General features: G+C 42.8%; 1 protein-coding gene across 3 annotated transcripts in view; it reads left to right on the forward strand.

The window, feature by feature from the left end:
• The window catches only part of sema3d (sema domain, immunoglobulin domain (Ig), short basic domain, secreted, (semaphorin) 3D), a 41,987-nt gene extending 26,562 nt beyond the window's left edge, over positions 1 to 15,425 (forward strand). For all 3 annotated transcript variants that reach the window (XM_033635998.2, XM_033635999.2, XM_078167937.1), the window contains exons 9-18: positions 1,685 to 1,799; positions 2,001 to 2,070; positions 2,162 to 2,306; positions 2,840 to 3,062; positions 3,467 to 3,555; positions 3,777 to 3,818; positions 4,536 to 4,693; positions 7,050 to 7,114; positions 7,313 to 7,452; positions 14,194 to 15,425. In XM_033635998.2, coding sequence (XP_033491889.1) covers positions 1,685 to 1,799; positions 2,001 to 2,070; positions 2,162 to 2,306; positions 2,840 to 3,062; positions 3,467 to 3,555; positions 3,777 to 3,818; positions 4,536 to 4,693; positions 7,050 to 7,114; positions 7,313 to 7,452; positions 14,194 to 14,640 — 1,494 coding nt within the window. In that variant the 3' untranslated portion in view covers positions 14,641 to 15,425. The remainder of the gene's footprint in view (positions 1 to 1,684; positions 1,800 to 2,000; positions 2,071 to 2,161; positions 2,307 to 2,839; positions 3,063 to 3,466; positions 3,556 to 3,776; positions 3,819 to 4,535; positions 4,694 to 7,049; positions 7,115 to 7,312; positions 7,453 to 14,193) is intronic.
• The last annotated feature ends 1,096 nt before the right edge of the window (positions 15,426 to 16,521 follow it).

Here is a 16,521-nt window from a genome sequence, read left to right on the forward strand (position 1 = left end):
GTGGAAAATGCTACATTCAGAATATGGCCTACTTTGGACTATCCAAATGGAATATGCTGTCCTACATGAAATTCATAATATCGTCACATTCAGAATAATGGTGGAGTGTTAGTGTACGTGTAAACGTAGTCAGTAACTCCCTCAGTGTTCTGATCGGATAAGGATCTTTGTGTTGGCCACTACAGAAGTGTTTTATGTTTCCCAGGAGGAGGCCATCCTGATACATTCTTCTTTTGTAGTCATCTGAAAGACTGTGTCAGGAGCAGTTAATCATGTTGTTAGCACCTTTGTGCCCAGCTGACAGGACATTTTTAGTGCGGCTGCCTACATTGTCACTGAGATCGATGTAGATCTTTGCACCATCTCATTGTCATCATTATTTTTTAACTCAAGGATTTGCATGTGTTCTCCAATAAAGGCCTGATAAAGAAAGCTTTTTTTGTGTGGTCCCAGTACGTTACACAAGCTTGTTTTAATTTGGCAGATGCTTTTGTCCAACGCAGTTTACAGCGAGAGCATTCAGCCTCCACTGGAACAAAAGCGACAAGTCATCATTTGAAGGTCTATTGCTAGAAGCACAATGCCAAACTTTAAATTCATACCTAAACTGAATCATTTTTGACAATACAAACATTCTCTCCGCTCTGTTGTGAGATGCTGCGAGACATTTGAGAAGCATATCATGTTTCAGTGCCCATTAAGTTCTGTTTGACAGCATGTCAAAACAACTGTAAGCTCGGATGGCACTGCACAGCTGACTGAGGGCTGAATAGATTCATGATTGGGGACCTTTTGTATACCATACAGTGCGCCGTTAGTCATTCCAAATGGGACAAGCCCACACAGCAGTTTGCTATTAGCATTCGGAGACCCATTGCTACATTCTTAGAGAAAAGCTTTCAGCGTATTTATGACTTGGGAGTAAGCTGTAAGGCAGACAGAGAGGAGATTCCTCTGGATTACAGCCCTCTCCCTCTCCTTCAGCTATCTCTCATATGCTCTTTGTTTTTTTTGTTTTTTTCCCTCACTTTCATTATCTGTAAGTGTTTGTCTCTGCATGCAAAAAGAAGCAAGGGCACTTCACTTCAGTCCTCTTTGAAGATTATCACCATTGTGAAACGTCCTCATTAAGTGCTTACATTTCTTTTTGTCTCTTAAACACAATTGTGGTTTTGTGATGTCGAACCATAAAGGTCTTCTCAACAATACTTAGATGGTGCACTAGCCAATTTTAATAAGGAGGATCTCTTAAGTTTTCTATGCATTACAAAGCGGTGCACTTGAATGCTCTTACCATCGCTCAATCAAAGGTCGCTACTTAAAACAGCAATTCAAATGCTAAGATGAAACCTGCTCTTCTTCTTCAACATTTTCCTCTTTCTCTTTCCTCTCCCTTTTCAATTACTCCCGACTGTCATTAAACTAACAAGAAGGCCTCCTTTGCGCTGGTTAAATAAGCAGATCCATGCGGTTCACCTGTTTATTTTCCCAATTAGTGCAGGAAATCTGAGTCAGCCTGCGATGCTGTGTGTTATCTCTGTGTGTGGGTCCATTAGATAGATTACAGTGAAGTTGTGGTTAAGTCGAAAGTGTGTATTATTAATTGTGGTGGGCTTTTGGCCATGTAGGACAGCTGCACTGTGCTGACTGTGGTTTTGTTACACTGTACGTGGTTGTGTTTCAGAATGATGTGGGTGGGCTGAGGAGTCTGACCAATAAGTGGACCACCTTCCTCAAAACCAGACTTGTGTGTTCCATCCCTGGACCGGACGGAGTGGACACACACTTTGATGAGCTCCGTAAGTGACTGTGAGAATAAAGAGGGAAAATCCAGACCAATAAAGTGGGTTTTATCCTCTTGAATCTACCTTTTGAGTGCACTTTTGAAAAGGACAGCATTTCCAATTATGCCAGCAGCGGCACAGAGACAGAAAATCTCTCTGTGCGGATAAAGGTAATAAAAACAAATAACCTTTATGCTGCTTCCCCTTCTCTCACAGAGGACATATTTTTGCTCCCTACAAGAGATGATAAAAACCCCAAAGTGTATGCCGTCTTCACCACCTCCAGGTAAATCCAGTATTCATCACACCGTCATCACCATCACCTGTGGTCTCTGCTTTTCTTCCCTATACTTAACCTGTTTCCTCTTTTCACTCAGCTCCATTTTCCGTGGCTCAGCAGTGTGCGTGTACAGCATGGCGGACATCAGGGCCGTGTTTAATGGACCTTACGCCCACAAGGAGGGGCCCGACCACCGATGGGTGGAATACGAGGGGAGGATACCATATCCACGTCCTGGAACGGTGCAGAGACAGCTCATACTTGATTGTTCCCAGCTAAATATGATTTCCTCCTCACAATTAGATGAATAAAAGCCTCCCTCCTAATTCAGAATAATAAACATGGCCTAATTTAAAAGTGGTTGGATTCAAAGGTGAAATGTTCAAGATGCTGTAGGGTATGCATGCTCACATCTGCGCATGATGTATGACATAACCTTGGCTCGGATGAGGCTGCTTGACATGTTAATCAGATTCTTGTTTCATTTTGTTTACAAAGTGTAATCATGGGAGGGGAAGGGATGTATGGAGAGTTCGGCGTGCGCTTCAGGTGCACAGCTGTTTGAGCTATGGCATCCACAGAAAGGGGGGAACAGGAGTGACACAGATGTTCCACATGTGGTTAGGCGCCTGCTGTTTTTCATTTGGCCAGCAGAGGGAGACAAGCACCATTACATTGATAGACAAAACTCACTTAACACATACATGGAGTGAATTTTATCTTGGAATTGTAAAACTTTTGCACTAAATCAACACTTATTATTTTTGTCCTTTAGTGTCCCAGCATGACTTATGATCCAAGAATCAAGACAACTAAAGACTTCCCAGATGAGGTGGTCAGTTTCATTCGGTTCCACCCTCTCATGTATCGCTCTGTCTACCCTCTGACTGGCCGACCTGTGTTCACACGTGTTCGAGTGGACTACACCCTGACTCAGATTGTGGTGGACAAAGTTTTGGCGGAGGATGGACAATATGAGGTCATGTTTCTGGGAACAGGTGAGACACACATATCTCCTCTCTGTTGTCTCTTGAAGCTCCATATTTGGCCAGCAGAGAGCACTAGATTACTATGAGTTTTCCTTGGCTGTAAACAGATGTATCTGATGCTGATATGGTCTTGCAGTTGTTAGAAATGATACATGTAAGGTTGCATATGGATCCATGTCTTGGATCAGATGTACATTTCAACAGAAATTCTGAAACTAAAGTCTGAGAATTGTTGAAATTGTGTTGGTGCCTGAGAGAAAAGTGTGCTCATTGTCATTGGATATGAAAACAATACCGTACTCATACCTGGCTGGTTTATATTATTCACTTCTGAATGAAAAATTCATGCTGTGTGGTTTGCTTGATTGATCCCAATCACCCCTCCTGCTTCTTCGTCTCACTCTCTGCTGTAGACGCCGGCTCGGTTCTGAAGGTGGTGAGCATCACTCAGGAGAATTGGTCAACAGAGGAAGTGGTGCTTGAAGAACTTCAAGTTTTCCAGGTTCGGCGCACAACACAGCTCCACACACAAATACAGAAACAGAAGCACACACACGCTGTCATTCGCTTCGAGCTTTTTGATTGACGATGCCAACTGTTCTCTGGCTGTCCTCTGTGGTATAGTTGACTCATCAAACAGTGAAATATTCATCATCTGTTGTTTCTGCTCCAGCAATGTATATTTATTGAGGTGTTAAAGCTGGTTTGATTTACTTTGTGTAGGTTCCCACTCCCATCCTCAGCATGGAGATGTCTTCCAAACAGGTTCGGCCTTATTCTCATCCATTTTATTCCCACACTCTCCCTACACTACTTCTCTGCCTTCATTCATGCCAGATACTTTCAGCTGTATTTGCCTGATGTGGCACAAGAGATACTGTTTTTTCTTTATCCTAAATTCATTCATCTATTCGATTTCATGCTCCCCCTTCTGCCTCATTATCTTAAGGTCAGGGGTGTCAGTAGACACTTCAACCCCAATCACCGCTTCCATTAATCTCCAGCAAGCTTTGACCTGTGTGTGTGTCTGTATGTGCATGCTCGCTAGTGTTTTTCAGAGGTTGTTTGGAAGTTCTGTGCAGGAATCTCCGTAACTTAGGACGAGTCAGAGCAGATCCTTTGGGCCACATTTGTAAAAAGTCCTCCCATTGAAAAATCCTTAAATCTCTGGTTTGTTTCAAGTGCGAGTCTCAGGTTTTGAATTATTAGTCTTATTTTTACAACACTTTGACCCTGAGTTATTCTTGAGCTCAATTCACAGGAGGAACCCTGAGGAAAGTTTGATATATGAAGTTTATATGTGTACAGAGAAAACAATTCTTTTAGCACAAACCATAAAATGTACCGTCTTATGGACTGCTTCTGTTGATGTACTTTCTTTATGTATATATTTTTACACCATTAAAAGAATACATTTGAACTTGAAATTGATCTGTGTGTTTACCCTCCCTAAAGCAGAATATGGTGTGTGTCTCACTGTAGCAACAGCTCTACGTCGGCTCAAGTGAAGGGCTAGCCCAGGTCTCACTCAGTAGATGTCACCTGTATGGCCAAGCCTGTGCTGAATGCTGCCTGGCACGAGACCCATACTGCGCTTGGGACGGACACACATGCTCACGATACATCCCTGCATCCAAGAGGTATGCTAAACTCTTGAAAATTTGAAATTCCCTACTTTAAATTGACCTTTATATTTACTTTCTCTCATTTGCACAGAGCTGCTGCGCGTTAATGTCTTGGTGCCACTTGAATTTTGAAATATTTTGACACTGGATAGCATGATTTTCAGGAATAAACTTAAAAATATGTGTGATCCTACGAAAGAACAGCTTTAAACTGACCCTACGTTGCCCTACTTCTCAATGGTGCGTGGTCCCAGGGCTGGTTCTTTATTCTGGGACTGTCAGGTGGAGTTCATAGTTCTTGCTAAATATGTTTTCTATTTTGGTTCTCTTCACCTCTTCGGCACTTTTTTCATGCCAGAGGGTATTAGTCCACTTGAAACATTGATTAGAGATGCTGCTCCTCAGCTGATTAATGCTACTGTCACTCCACACCTCTGGAGTGTAGCCCTTGAGGTGTGAAAGCATGTTAGTGTGTGCTGCATGTGTGTCTTTGTTTTTTGTTTTGTGTGCTCGCTTGCACAAATCGAGGCTCCACAGAATCTATACCCTACAGTTAGAGGTCACACTGCCATATTATTGGCCAGTGGGGATGCTGTTATGGTTTGTGGAACAGTGGAGGCCCTGCTTTCGGTCTCCAGGGCTCTTTGAAAGCTGATCTCCACAGTGTCAGGGAGTGTAGGCTACAGATGTCCCATCACACAGGACTGACAGGAGGTGGAGGAGGTGTAATCAATACAAACTGAAGGAGCCCAAGTGAGCAGCACTGAGCTAGAGGCCAAAGAAACGTGATTTGTAGAACAGTTTCGACTATAACACCAAACAATCAGTTTGTGAATGAGATTTCTATTACAGTTATAGGCAGAATGATTCACTGTTGGTTTTAAGGCCCAGACACAGACATCGATTGACATCAATGAACTGGCAGTGACAAAGGCTAACCTGTGCATCACCTCACGTCTCCTGTGTCTCAGCCAAAAAGTCGCACCTGAACACACTGCAAAGACTGCAGCCAACAGCCAACTAGCACGCACATTCTGCGGCTGCATGAGAGGAAATTACTCTCAGTACCAGCAGGCAGTGGTGGACTGTTATTCGTCATTTAAGTGGGAAACCGGAAGGCCAAGAGCACTGAGTTAAGATGCTAATTAGCCAGTTAGCACATAAACAAAAGACCAAATGATATTTAGCTACTGTGCTAGCAAACACTAACACAAACAATTATGAACTGTTTCTGCTAAAGAGGTCAATGACTAAAAAAAACCTTACCTCATATACTCCTGAGACCTGAACTTTTTTTGGTATGCATTTTTAATTTCTCCTAGCAATTTGGGATCAGTAGGACCTGATAAGTATAAAAAAACAGAACTATGTCAACAATAATTAAATCCCAGTGTCCTCAAATGAGACGATAATAAAGTCCCAATAAAATCTCAACAGTGTCTTAGCTTGTTACTGTTGCTAAAATTGGTCAACTTTGTTGCCATATCAAACTACAAAGATTATTAATCATAAATAAACAACTTTCAACCACAAAACGTGATCACGTTTACAACCTTGTCCACTTCTGTGTTGGGATTGGCTGCAAACTTGGCAGAGATGACTGCCATCTATTTTTTAGGTGGATTAGTGTATTGTGCTCTTACTGCTGCTAGATGGCATAAAAAAGTGTCCAAGAATGAGGACAACAGGTCTAAGTTAAGTAGAATGAAGTATATGGTCAAGTAAACCCAAAATGTGATGTCCTTCATGAAGACACAGGATCTCAGGAGGATATAACAAGTTAGTTTTGATTTCACTCCCTCTGGATGTTAGCAGTTTGTTTACTTTCCTCACTTCCACTTCTTTTCTCCAATGAGCTGAACTGCCAATCATGAGGGATGTCATTCACAGACGGGCTAAGCCGTCACCTTGCTGATTCAACGTGCCAAATCAACCAAAAAAACAAAAAAAAAGCAGACAAAGGCCAATGAGGGTCAAAGAGGCAGGGCACACTGTGAAAACTAGAGCCACAGATGCACCGATGGCCTGACATTGACCAGCGGCCGACCGGCAGCCTGATGTGTCAGGGCTGTTACATGTGTCAACCAGAGAAAGACACTGAGGGTTTCAGAGGTCACCTTAAATCACATTTTATGTCATTCTGAAAATTTGCTGCCGGAGGTTACAGTCAGGCAACCTCCTCACATGTTTACAGCATTCTTAGTCAGTGTCAAGTTTGACCTATGTATTTGGTGGTGGTTATTACATAAGCTAAATGTTAGCTCCTATACTAAATGATCAGTTCCACCAAACTCTCTCTATCTTGGTTACATGTCTCTCAAAGTTGACATGAACTCGTAATCTTAATAAACTTGGTGTGTTTGTTCTCCAGGCGAGCCAGAAGACAGGACATCAAGCATGGAGACCCTGCCAGTCAGTGCTGGGACACAGAGGACAGTATGTAGACTTTGTTCTCTCAAGAAATTCCACCTTTGTCTGTCTTTGTAAGAAAGTCTGCTTTTTTCTTTGCAAGCTCCATCGAGCGAACAGATAAATGAATCATTTAACAAGTCATTAGAGGATACCTGCATGAGATACCTTTCTTTAGAGCCAGAGAAAAGACTCTTGGATCAATAACAGTTGTGTTTTCTTTAGGTCTTGTTGGGGGACGGGTGGAGGAGAGAGTCCTCTACGGTGTGCAGACCAACTCCACCTTTCTCGAATGTATTCCCAAATCTCAACAGGCCCAGATCCGGTGGTACATACAGAGGCCTGGAACTGAACGCAAGGAGGAGGTCAGCGAGTACACTCATTGACACACACGCCACCCAAACATAAATTATCTCCCGCTCTTTCCTTTCCTTCTTTCTTTCTCTTTCTCTCTGATGTCTGAAGGTGGGCCTTTTTGCTTTTCTTGAGTTTACAGTACCTGAGGGGTTACATTTTCTTCATGCCAGGTCACAAAGCAAGGAAGTTAAAGGGCTGAAGACGGACATTTGTCACTGCAAAAGTAATTTCTTACATAAGTACTTCAAAACCTCCAAAAACATACTTGACTTAACCTCACTGGCTGTGAGGTCTGAGCCTTGAACCCATCAGCAACTGTTTGTACCACAAATCACAGCACTGCAGGTCCTGCTTATCTCAGGGAAGGTGAAAAACAGTGCTTGGACAAAGAAGATATTATTCAAAGCTTTATACAAAGTTGAATACCCAAAAGTCACATCTATTGTGGAATTATAGGTAATAAGGGAGAGATCCAGGGTCTCGCTAGTTACTTGTGTAAGGTTAGTATTTTTGTTTATGAGTGTCCAGGGCTTTCTGAAATGTGCTGCAGCTCCTCTGGTGTTGAGGAAGGTGAAGAATGACTTAAAGCAGGCCCACCTGAAAGGATATTGATGAGAGTTATCTATCTTATATGGAAAAAGGGGGGAAAGAACATGAGAATTGAATTTTACCCTTTATTTAACCTTTGTTTTTTGTTTTTTTTGCATTTTCTTATTAAGTTATCATGCTGGAATGCAACTACTTCTCCCTGTGGGCCACCGTAGATTATTCAAGGGCGACTGTAGATTCCTTAAATTGTGTTTTGGGCAGGAGGATGGAGTGGTGGATCAGAAAACAAACTCAGCACTCTATAGACCCATTTCCACGAAGCAGTACAGTACGGTGCAGTTAAGTACAGTACGCTTTTTTTTCGTTTCCACTGTGAAAAGTTGTGGATGGTATCAATGGAACCGTTCCATACCGTCCCCATTTTTGGTCCCCCCTCTGTTGGGGTACCTAGCAGACAGATCTGGTACTAAAAGGTGGAGCTGTGAACACTGCAGTCTGTTGATTGGTCAATAGCGGACGGTCACTCTGCTCAGGGCTGAGTTGTGGCTGGATTGAGGCTTATGTAACCACCGTGGAGAGTTTTATTAGTAAACTGTAACTATAAAATGAAAGGATGTTTTGCTGCCTCTTGCAGCAGCAACAACCCCTCCCACATTTAAGTGTACTGTTTGCGGTGGAAACGTGAGGGTCTTGGTACCATGTCTGAAGGGTTACTTCTGGTTCCAAAGGTTCTATATCGAAAGTCGTTGGGGGAAACAGGGCTCAAGGCTGTATCAATATTGACTTCACACAAACCCTGCAGTCATATGGTGTTGGAATAATCAGAATAATGAGTTCCCGACTGGGAAAGTTCAAGTGAACACATTCTCAAATTGCAACAACAAAATTTTGGTACACATGTTCCCAAGTTGAACTCATGCAGAAGCACAGTGGATTAAAGTGATTGCTTGATTGATGATAATACTTTTTATCATTTCACACAATGATTGTAATATGGTATTAGGTTGAAAAGGTTAGTTATGTTCATGTAGAGCAGTGGTTCCCAACTGGTGGGTCGCTTTCCAAAAGTGGGTCACAGCTCCGTTCTGAATGGTCTGCAAATGACTTGCAAATGTGTCAAGGTCGTTAAAAATGGACTGTATTTTGAAGTACAGTGAATTTCTGGTGCAAAGCTTTTATTTTGAAGTGCAGTTTCCTGCTGTAGAGAGAATGATTAACAGACAGCTACCTCACAGAGACAGCAGACTAGCTTGACGACATGGCCAAACGCAAGTATGGCACTAAATATATTTAACTGTGTGGACCTAAGACATGAACAGACCTAAGTTGGAAGAACAACTTCCCAACTTGAAAAACAGGACTGTCCATGGAGCATGTGAATGCAGCAAAAGCATTACTTGAAAACTCAGTAAGTGATTCTTGCTAATTGTCATTGCATCGAACCAGTGTCACTTTAAAACTCAGGTCCTACGAGACAGGATGGTGGACAGACGAAGACGTACAGGGACATAGAGTTTATATCTGAGGTGTGGAAAGGAACTCGTTGATGATGACACCCGTCTCCTGAATGAGACGACAGAGACCTGCTTACTCAGCACCTCGGTGCCTCCACCTCCCCTGTCCAAACACACAAACCTCCCTCCACCCTCTGCGAGTGGCCTGCTTACCACTCAACCCACTCACTCCTCCTTTCTCTTCCCACTTCCTGCTATACTTATTTACTCCCACGACTGGTCCCCTGTCCTCTCTTTCAGGGGTGAATGTAAACACACTGACAGGTGCAGAGGCCACTAAAGGCCCATGTGTTCCTTTATAGGCCCTCACAGCACAAAGCCCCATGTTTCCCTGTAGTGTGTGTGTGTGCGTGTGTTTCTTTATGATCCCCTACAGCAGAAATCATAACAGAGCGCTCCCTAGGGACAGCCATGTGTTTTGGGGTAATGAACACAATGGGGTGTTTTCTGTGTTTGTGTGTCTAGGCATGCAATGATATGTGACCTATTGTACTCTAGACAAAGTGATGAAGGAGTGAATGCAGGAGTTCTTCCTCCCTCAGGACTGTCATGTGATATAGACACAGAAGCTAAGAAAATAAAGCATAATGTGTAGAATCTGATGGATGGACAGTAACTACAGTCATATTGATGATGGCAAAATATCTCTAAGAGGTTTGGCTGTGCTGGAGTATGCTCATTGAAGTCATTTTTAACATTACAGACATTTTATCTCACCGTCTTCTCTGCCAATAAAAAGGTAGAGAGAGCCACCACCTGGACTAATACATTTTTTCCTGATACATTTTAATACAATTATTACTGGATGATAACACAGACTCAGGCTGGGCTTCACAGCAGAACATTAACACAAGTTTGTTATTCTGACCAATGCTGATATTTATCATGGTATAATGTACTGCTAATGACTGAAACATGAACAAACCAGACTCAGATTCAGATTTCTTTACTGTCATTGTGCAAAATTCAGGTGCACTCAAGGACTCAAGTAATAAATACTAATAAAATAGTAATAAAAATAAGTAAATAAATGCCTCCATTCCACTCACATGTAGACACCATACACTCACTGCCAATGTATGCAGTTAAAATGGGATAAAAAAAGCACTCATGCATATTATTGCCCATAAAATAAGTTATTGCACTTAAGGAAAAGACCTGTAAGATGCTTTAGTGAGTTTGCTTCATTTTATAGTTTGGTATGGTGATGGCTTTGGGGTACAGTAGAGACTGTTTATGAATCTTGTGGTGCATGTTTTGATGGACCTGTAGAGCTTTTGGAGGCCAACAGTTGAAACAGACGGTGAGCAGGATGGAGTGAGGCTTTTATGATGTTATGTGTTCTCTGCAGGCACTGGGAGGTGACGATGTCATCCAGGGCAGGTAGCTGTTGTTGTAAAATGTTCTGTGGAGAGTTTTTATCTGCTTTAGCTGCTTTTGTGCCTTCTTGACTAGCGCCATGTTTGTCGTCCATGAGGGTTGCGGGTGGAGGCTATCCCAGCTGACATTGGGCGAGAGGTGGGGTACACCCTGGACAGGTTGCCAGACTATCACAAGGCTGACACATAGAGACAGACAACCATTTACGCTCACACTCACACCTCTAGTCACCAGTTCACCTAGCCTGCATGTCTTTGGACTGTGGGAGGAAGCCGGAGTACCTGGAGAAACCCCACACTGGCACGGGTAGAATATGCAAACTCCACACAGAAGGGCTCCCTCACCCTGGGTTTAAACCAGGAATCCGCAACAATGCTAACCACTGCACCACCATGCCGCCATACTACATAATTTTTTGCATAGATAAATGAATGAATAAACAATAAAAATGATAAATAAACCAAACATGGTTTAAAGATACATTGTTTCCCCTAATGGGCTAATAAAATAGCATTCAATTAGCATGCCAGACTACAAACATGGCTTTTAAACTGAATGATAACAATTACTAAAACAGGAAGTAGTTTGAAAGAAATATTTTCTTAACCCTGACTGTGAGTTTAATACTTGAATACGTTTTATTTCTCTGTTCCCCTCACAGGCAACACATCTTATGCAATAAAATAGGTGCACGTTCACTTTCACTCAGTTTTCCTACTCCTCATGTGGGTTCAAATTTACGACTGAGCACTTGATTGATTGTTTTCCTGGCTGAACCTCAGCAAAGCTGCTGACAGTCAAAACAAAGTGAAGGAGTTCAAGTGAACTGCAGATAGGTGGAGGTCAAAGAAACACCCACAGTGTACTTTTTCAGGTGATGGAAGAGATTAGCTGTGTGTGTGTGTGTTACGTGTTTTCAGGGTGTCTTTGTTTGAGCTTTGTTACACTGAAGAATTCAAAAAGCTTTCTTGTAATTGATGCTATTTGACAATTTCCTCATCTTTGTATGGAGATGTGATTTCACTGCCATTTGGTGTTGATGTTACTTTTGTTTTTTTTCAGTCGTAGTCATGGTTTTCTCTCCGTCTCTCATATTGCCGAGTTGCCAAGTTGCATTTACTGGCAGCTGTGTCAGGTACAAAAAAACTTGCAGCCTGATTTCCTGCATTTTATGAACAGAAACTTGATTGGCTAGAACATGAAAACCCGTATGTAACCAGAACACCCAAAGTTTGTGGACTTAAGATGAATTTATCACACAGCCTGACAAGAGTGGCCCCCACAGCAGGGACAATGATGCCCTCTTGCGTGAGTAGGTGGTCTGCCTGCTCTCACAGCTGGATGTGTGGTGCTGGAGCAGGTGATTTCCGAAGTGTCTGGCTCATTTCAACCTCTCACTCTGCTTCCTTCTGTCTGTCATCCCTTGTCCTCTTCTGTCCCTCAACTCCCTCTCATCAGTCCCACCTTAATCTCTCCTCACTTTGTCCCTGCCTTCACGCTGCTTACTCCGTCTACTTTGTTCCCCCATACTTTTCCTGTCGTCTCCACAATTTCCCACAGTCTCTTTCCTTCTGCGTTTCTCTCCGCACTTTTCGCCTTCTGATGGGTTTTGATAAAGGCGTCCTCGACCAGCTGCTCGCAGCACCTGCAGCCAGCACTTATTTTCATCACACTCATACGCACACTCCCTCCTCTTATCCCCCTCGTAAAAGTCAGCTATTAAAGATGTGAGCTGGAAGACTTTCTCACAGCATGTTTGTGTGTGTATGTGTCTGTTTGTGCCTGTGTGTGTGTGTATTCACCTCCTGGAGCCTGGAATGTAGGCCCATTAGAAAATCTGCAATAGGAAAACATGGATCATGTTAAATTTCATTTGTGGTGTTCATTAGAAAAACAGCCTTCCTGTAAGCATGGTGAGTTCTTAACTTGATCACCTAAGCTTTTAAAACACTTGCCCAAACTTGTGCTTCATTTTACTATTAAAAGCTGTATTTTACTGGATTGTTCCACGTGCACGCTTGTCCACACAAATGGGCATGCAAGGGTCCCTACGAACAAAATGCTCCGTTGCAATGTCTTTGCAGTAGTTTGTAGGCTCAATCACATGCACATACACACACAGACACACACATGCACACACAGGTACACAAATAAAGACAGACCAGCTGGGTGAATTTAAATGTCTGGCATTGCCATTTGGTCACAGATGCCGTTATTTTGGATGGAGTGAACACATAAATACTGATCGAATGATTTTAAAAAATTGCACAGCATCTCAGCAGAGGCATTGCCTGAGTGAGATTTTGTTTCTGATATATATCCCACGTGATTTGTCAAGTCAATCAGGTGTGTTAGGAAATGAGAATGTGATGGGTGACAGAGCAGTAAATCTAATGTGGGTAAGGGTCAGGGCCCAAAGAGCCTCTGAGGGCCTGGGGGCTCTGTCTCTGGCTGGACAACACATCATCAGTGTCAGACCTAGAACCACCACAGAGCTATATAGACACACACACATGCACACATGGGTTCATATGTAGTGCCATAAACAGGCCAATATTCGTGTTTTTCTACATGCACTTCACGCCACGGCCTCCCTCTCTAACTTTCTTATCACTTACACCTCTGGGGGGTCGGAGTGGGGCTGTGGGAGGTTTTCTTTTGAAGCACCCACACGTGCACGGACACACACACACTGTTGCCCTCTTTCCCTGTCCTCTGCACACAGCTGTGTTGTTTTAGGCCCTGACAGCAGCCGTACCACCTGATGAATCATGGTGGATGCTAAATAAAAAGAGCGGTGCGCAAACATTAGCACACTGCTTGCCCTTATACCTTAACAACAAGCACATGCACCCTCACACACACACTAACAAATTTGCCAAATGCCTTCTTTAGGCTTCGCTTATTGCCTGCACTCATCACGCATCTAAAGATCTCTCCACACCACATAATGACCCCTGGCCCCCCACGCTGCATCTGTGTGTGGGTGACACTCACTGCACCCAATTCAATATGTTTCCCGTTTCAGGGGTCATTACCGTGCTTAACGCACCTTGGATACAAATCAGGCGTGAAAATCTATGGATGTAGGCAGGGTGGCAGGTATCAAGGCGGTGTTTTGCAATGTGTGCTCATTCTGATTGATTTATTGGGGGTAAAGGGACACTGGATTTCTTGTTTCTTTGCAGTAGAGCTTTGAAACTTGATTTATGAAGAGAAAATTGTAAGGGCAATTGAAGAAAGCGACATTTTACAACATTTTGTCTTACATTGCTCAGCTCTCACGTGTTTCTTTTTGTCTCCCAGGTTAGGCTGGATGATCGTGTCGTCCACACAGATCGCGGTCTCCTGATCCGCTCCCTCCACGCCTCAGACGCCGGTGTGTATTTCTGCGTGGCTCAAGAGCACACACACTTCACCCACACTCTCCTCCGTCTCAATCTACAACTTGTTACACACGGAAAACTGGACGGGAGGCCCAAGCCGAGCGAAGACCCCGTGGTGGAGTCCCGCCAGCGTTACAAAGACTACTTAAGAGTGATGAGCTCTCCCTTCGGCTCTCTGGAGGAGTACTGCGATTCGCTGTGGCTGGAGAAGAAGCCATCGAGGGTGCGAGGACGGGGCTTAGGAGCTGGCAAGTGGAAGCACATGCAGGAAATGAGGAAGAGCAGGAACAGGAGACAACACAGGGAGAGGGAGGAGGAGTGGGGGAAGCAGGAGCGAGGGAGGGTGGTGAGGACGGCACAGCAGTGAGGAGTGTGGTATGAGAGAAAAAAACATTCAGGATTAGCTGTGCATATTCAGCGGGTGGATGATGAAGCAGAACGTGACGCAAAACAGCAACGACGGCTCAATCCATGAGCAGGCAAAATGTAACTCAGAGTTCAAGGGGCGTGAAAGACTAATCCAGACACATACAGTTCAAGAGTTTAAAATAAAAGTAGTATTTCCAACAAGCAATTTGAAGTAATATTGGGTTGTGAGTGCGTCATTTCATTCATCTGACAGCTGCAGGATGAATGAAAATGTCAGTTATTTCAGAGGAAAAATAACTCAGAAGTCATCCCTTGATTTCAGTTTCAGCTACAGTGCTACTGGAGATAAGATGACCAGATGAAGGACTGCAACATGACTGCTCTTTCCTACAGCTTTCACCTGCAAAAAAGTTTCCCCAACGTAAGAACTGAGAGTTAACAGAAGAGAGGTGATCGTATGATGATATTGACACATATAGCTGAATTGTTAAGATTGTGAAAATAGGAGTTTGCTTGAGCTGGTGACGATGTATTCATGTTGAATGACTGTAAATATTTATATAACATGTACAGGAGATACAGCATGCTCAATTTAGTCTTATTACTGATCTGTATAACTTTATTAATAATAATAATAATAATCATGTATTACTGTATGTTTGGCCCGACAAAGTGACATATTTTTGTACAAACGTTTCACTCCCATGTACTGTAGGTTCAATAGATGTTTTCTTTATTGCTGTTTTTGAAAGTTATTTAAATAAATGTGTCTCGGAGCCTGTGTTCCCCTGAACTGCTTGCTTACATTGTACGCGGATAAAATCAATATATGGGAAATCTATTATAGTAAAAGTGCGGTTACAGGCAGGCAAACAGCAGACAGGTTGAGAATGGGTTAGGGTTAGTTCAGCTGAGCCTCTCCTGATATAGCAACACAAGTCCCTGTACACTGTATGCAGATGTCAGAATGATTCAGGACCAGCTGGTGTCTTGTTTGGTGTGTGCGTGAGTGTGTAAAAGAGAGAGGAAGTGGGTGCATATGGGAGAAACCATGCAAAATATGAAGCTTTGTGATCATACTAAGCAATTCACAGGTTTCCTACAATGAGCCAGTAAAGCTGTAGAGGCATCATCAGTTTTATGAGTGTGAAAAGCAAACATTATGCAAGCAAATGTGGCCTGAATAGTATTCTTAGACTTACATAATAATGTAGATAATATCATACACAGTGCTTGGATATAATGCTTACACCAATATTACAGGACTCTCAGTGAAAGACATGAGCCATGGGAATCCGCTGTTTATGGAAACCTCTTATATTAGATTTTTTTTTTGCAGAGCTGCTGAAATACTGCAGGTATTACTGAGTACATCATGTATTGTTCCATTACTTACATAAAGATATTGAAAAACATATTCCTCAATAGCTTTTTAATTATTTTACTGGTCTCAAATATAGAGGCCTCCCCCACTGCATAACTATTAATCTATATTATGAAACAGAAGGCATTTTATAGCCTTAACTCTCACAGAAACCATTATGCCTCTTGTTGCATTGTACATACGTGCCCTCTAGGTATAAATGTAGCGTACAGTACAGTGCGTACATACGGACAGCATTCATGTCTTCCATTTTGTGTTCCTACACAGTGTTTCTTGAAACAAAGACCATAAATATTTCAAGCACTTCCTCCTTGTCTATACTTTATTTATCAGTCAGCCGCAAAGAACAAACTACATCTCCCCAAAAAGGGAAACAGCAGAGGGACACCAGGAAAGGACTAGAAGTGATAATAACACAGCATTACTCTACGCACAGCTGCAAATGTATTTAGCTCATATGTACTTTTGAATAATTGTGTTTATAGCACACCTCAA

The sequence above is a fragment of the Epinephelus lanceolatus genome, chromosome 5, assembly GCF_041903045.1.
Source record: "Epinephelus lanceolatus isolate andai-2023 chromosome 5, ASM4190304v1, whole genome shotgun sequence".
Classification (NCBI taxonomy): Eukaryota; Metazoa; Chordata; class Actinopteri; order Perciformes; family Serranidae; genus Epinephelus; species Epinephelus lanceolatus.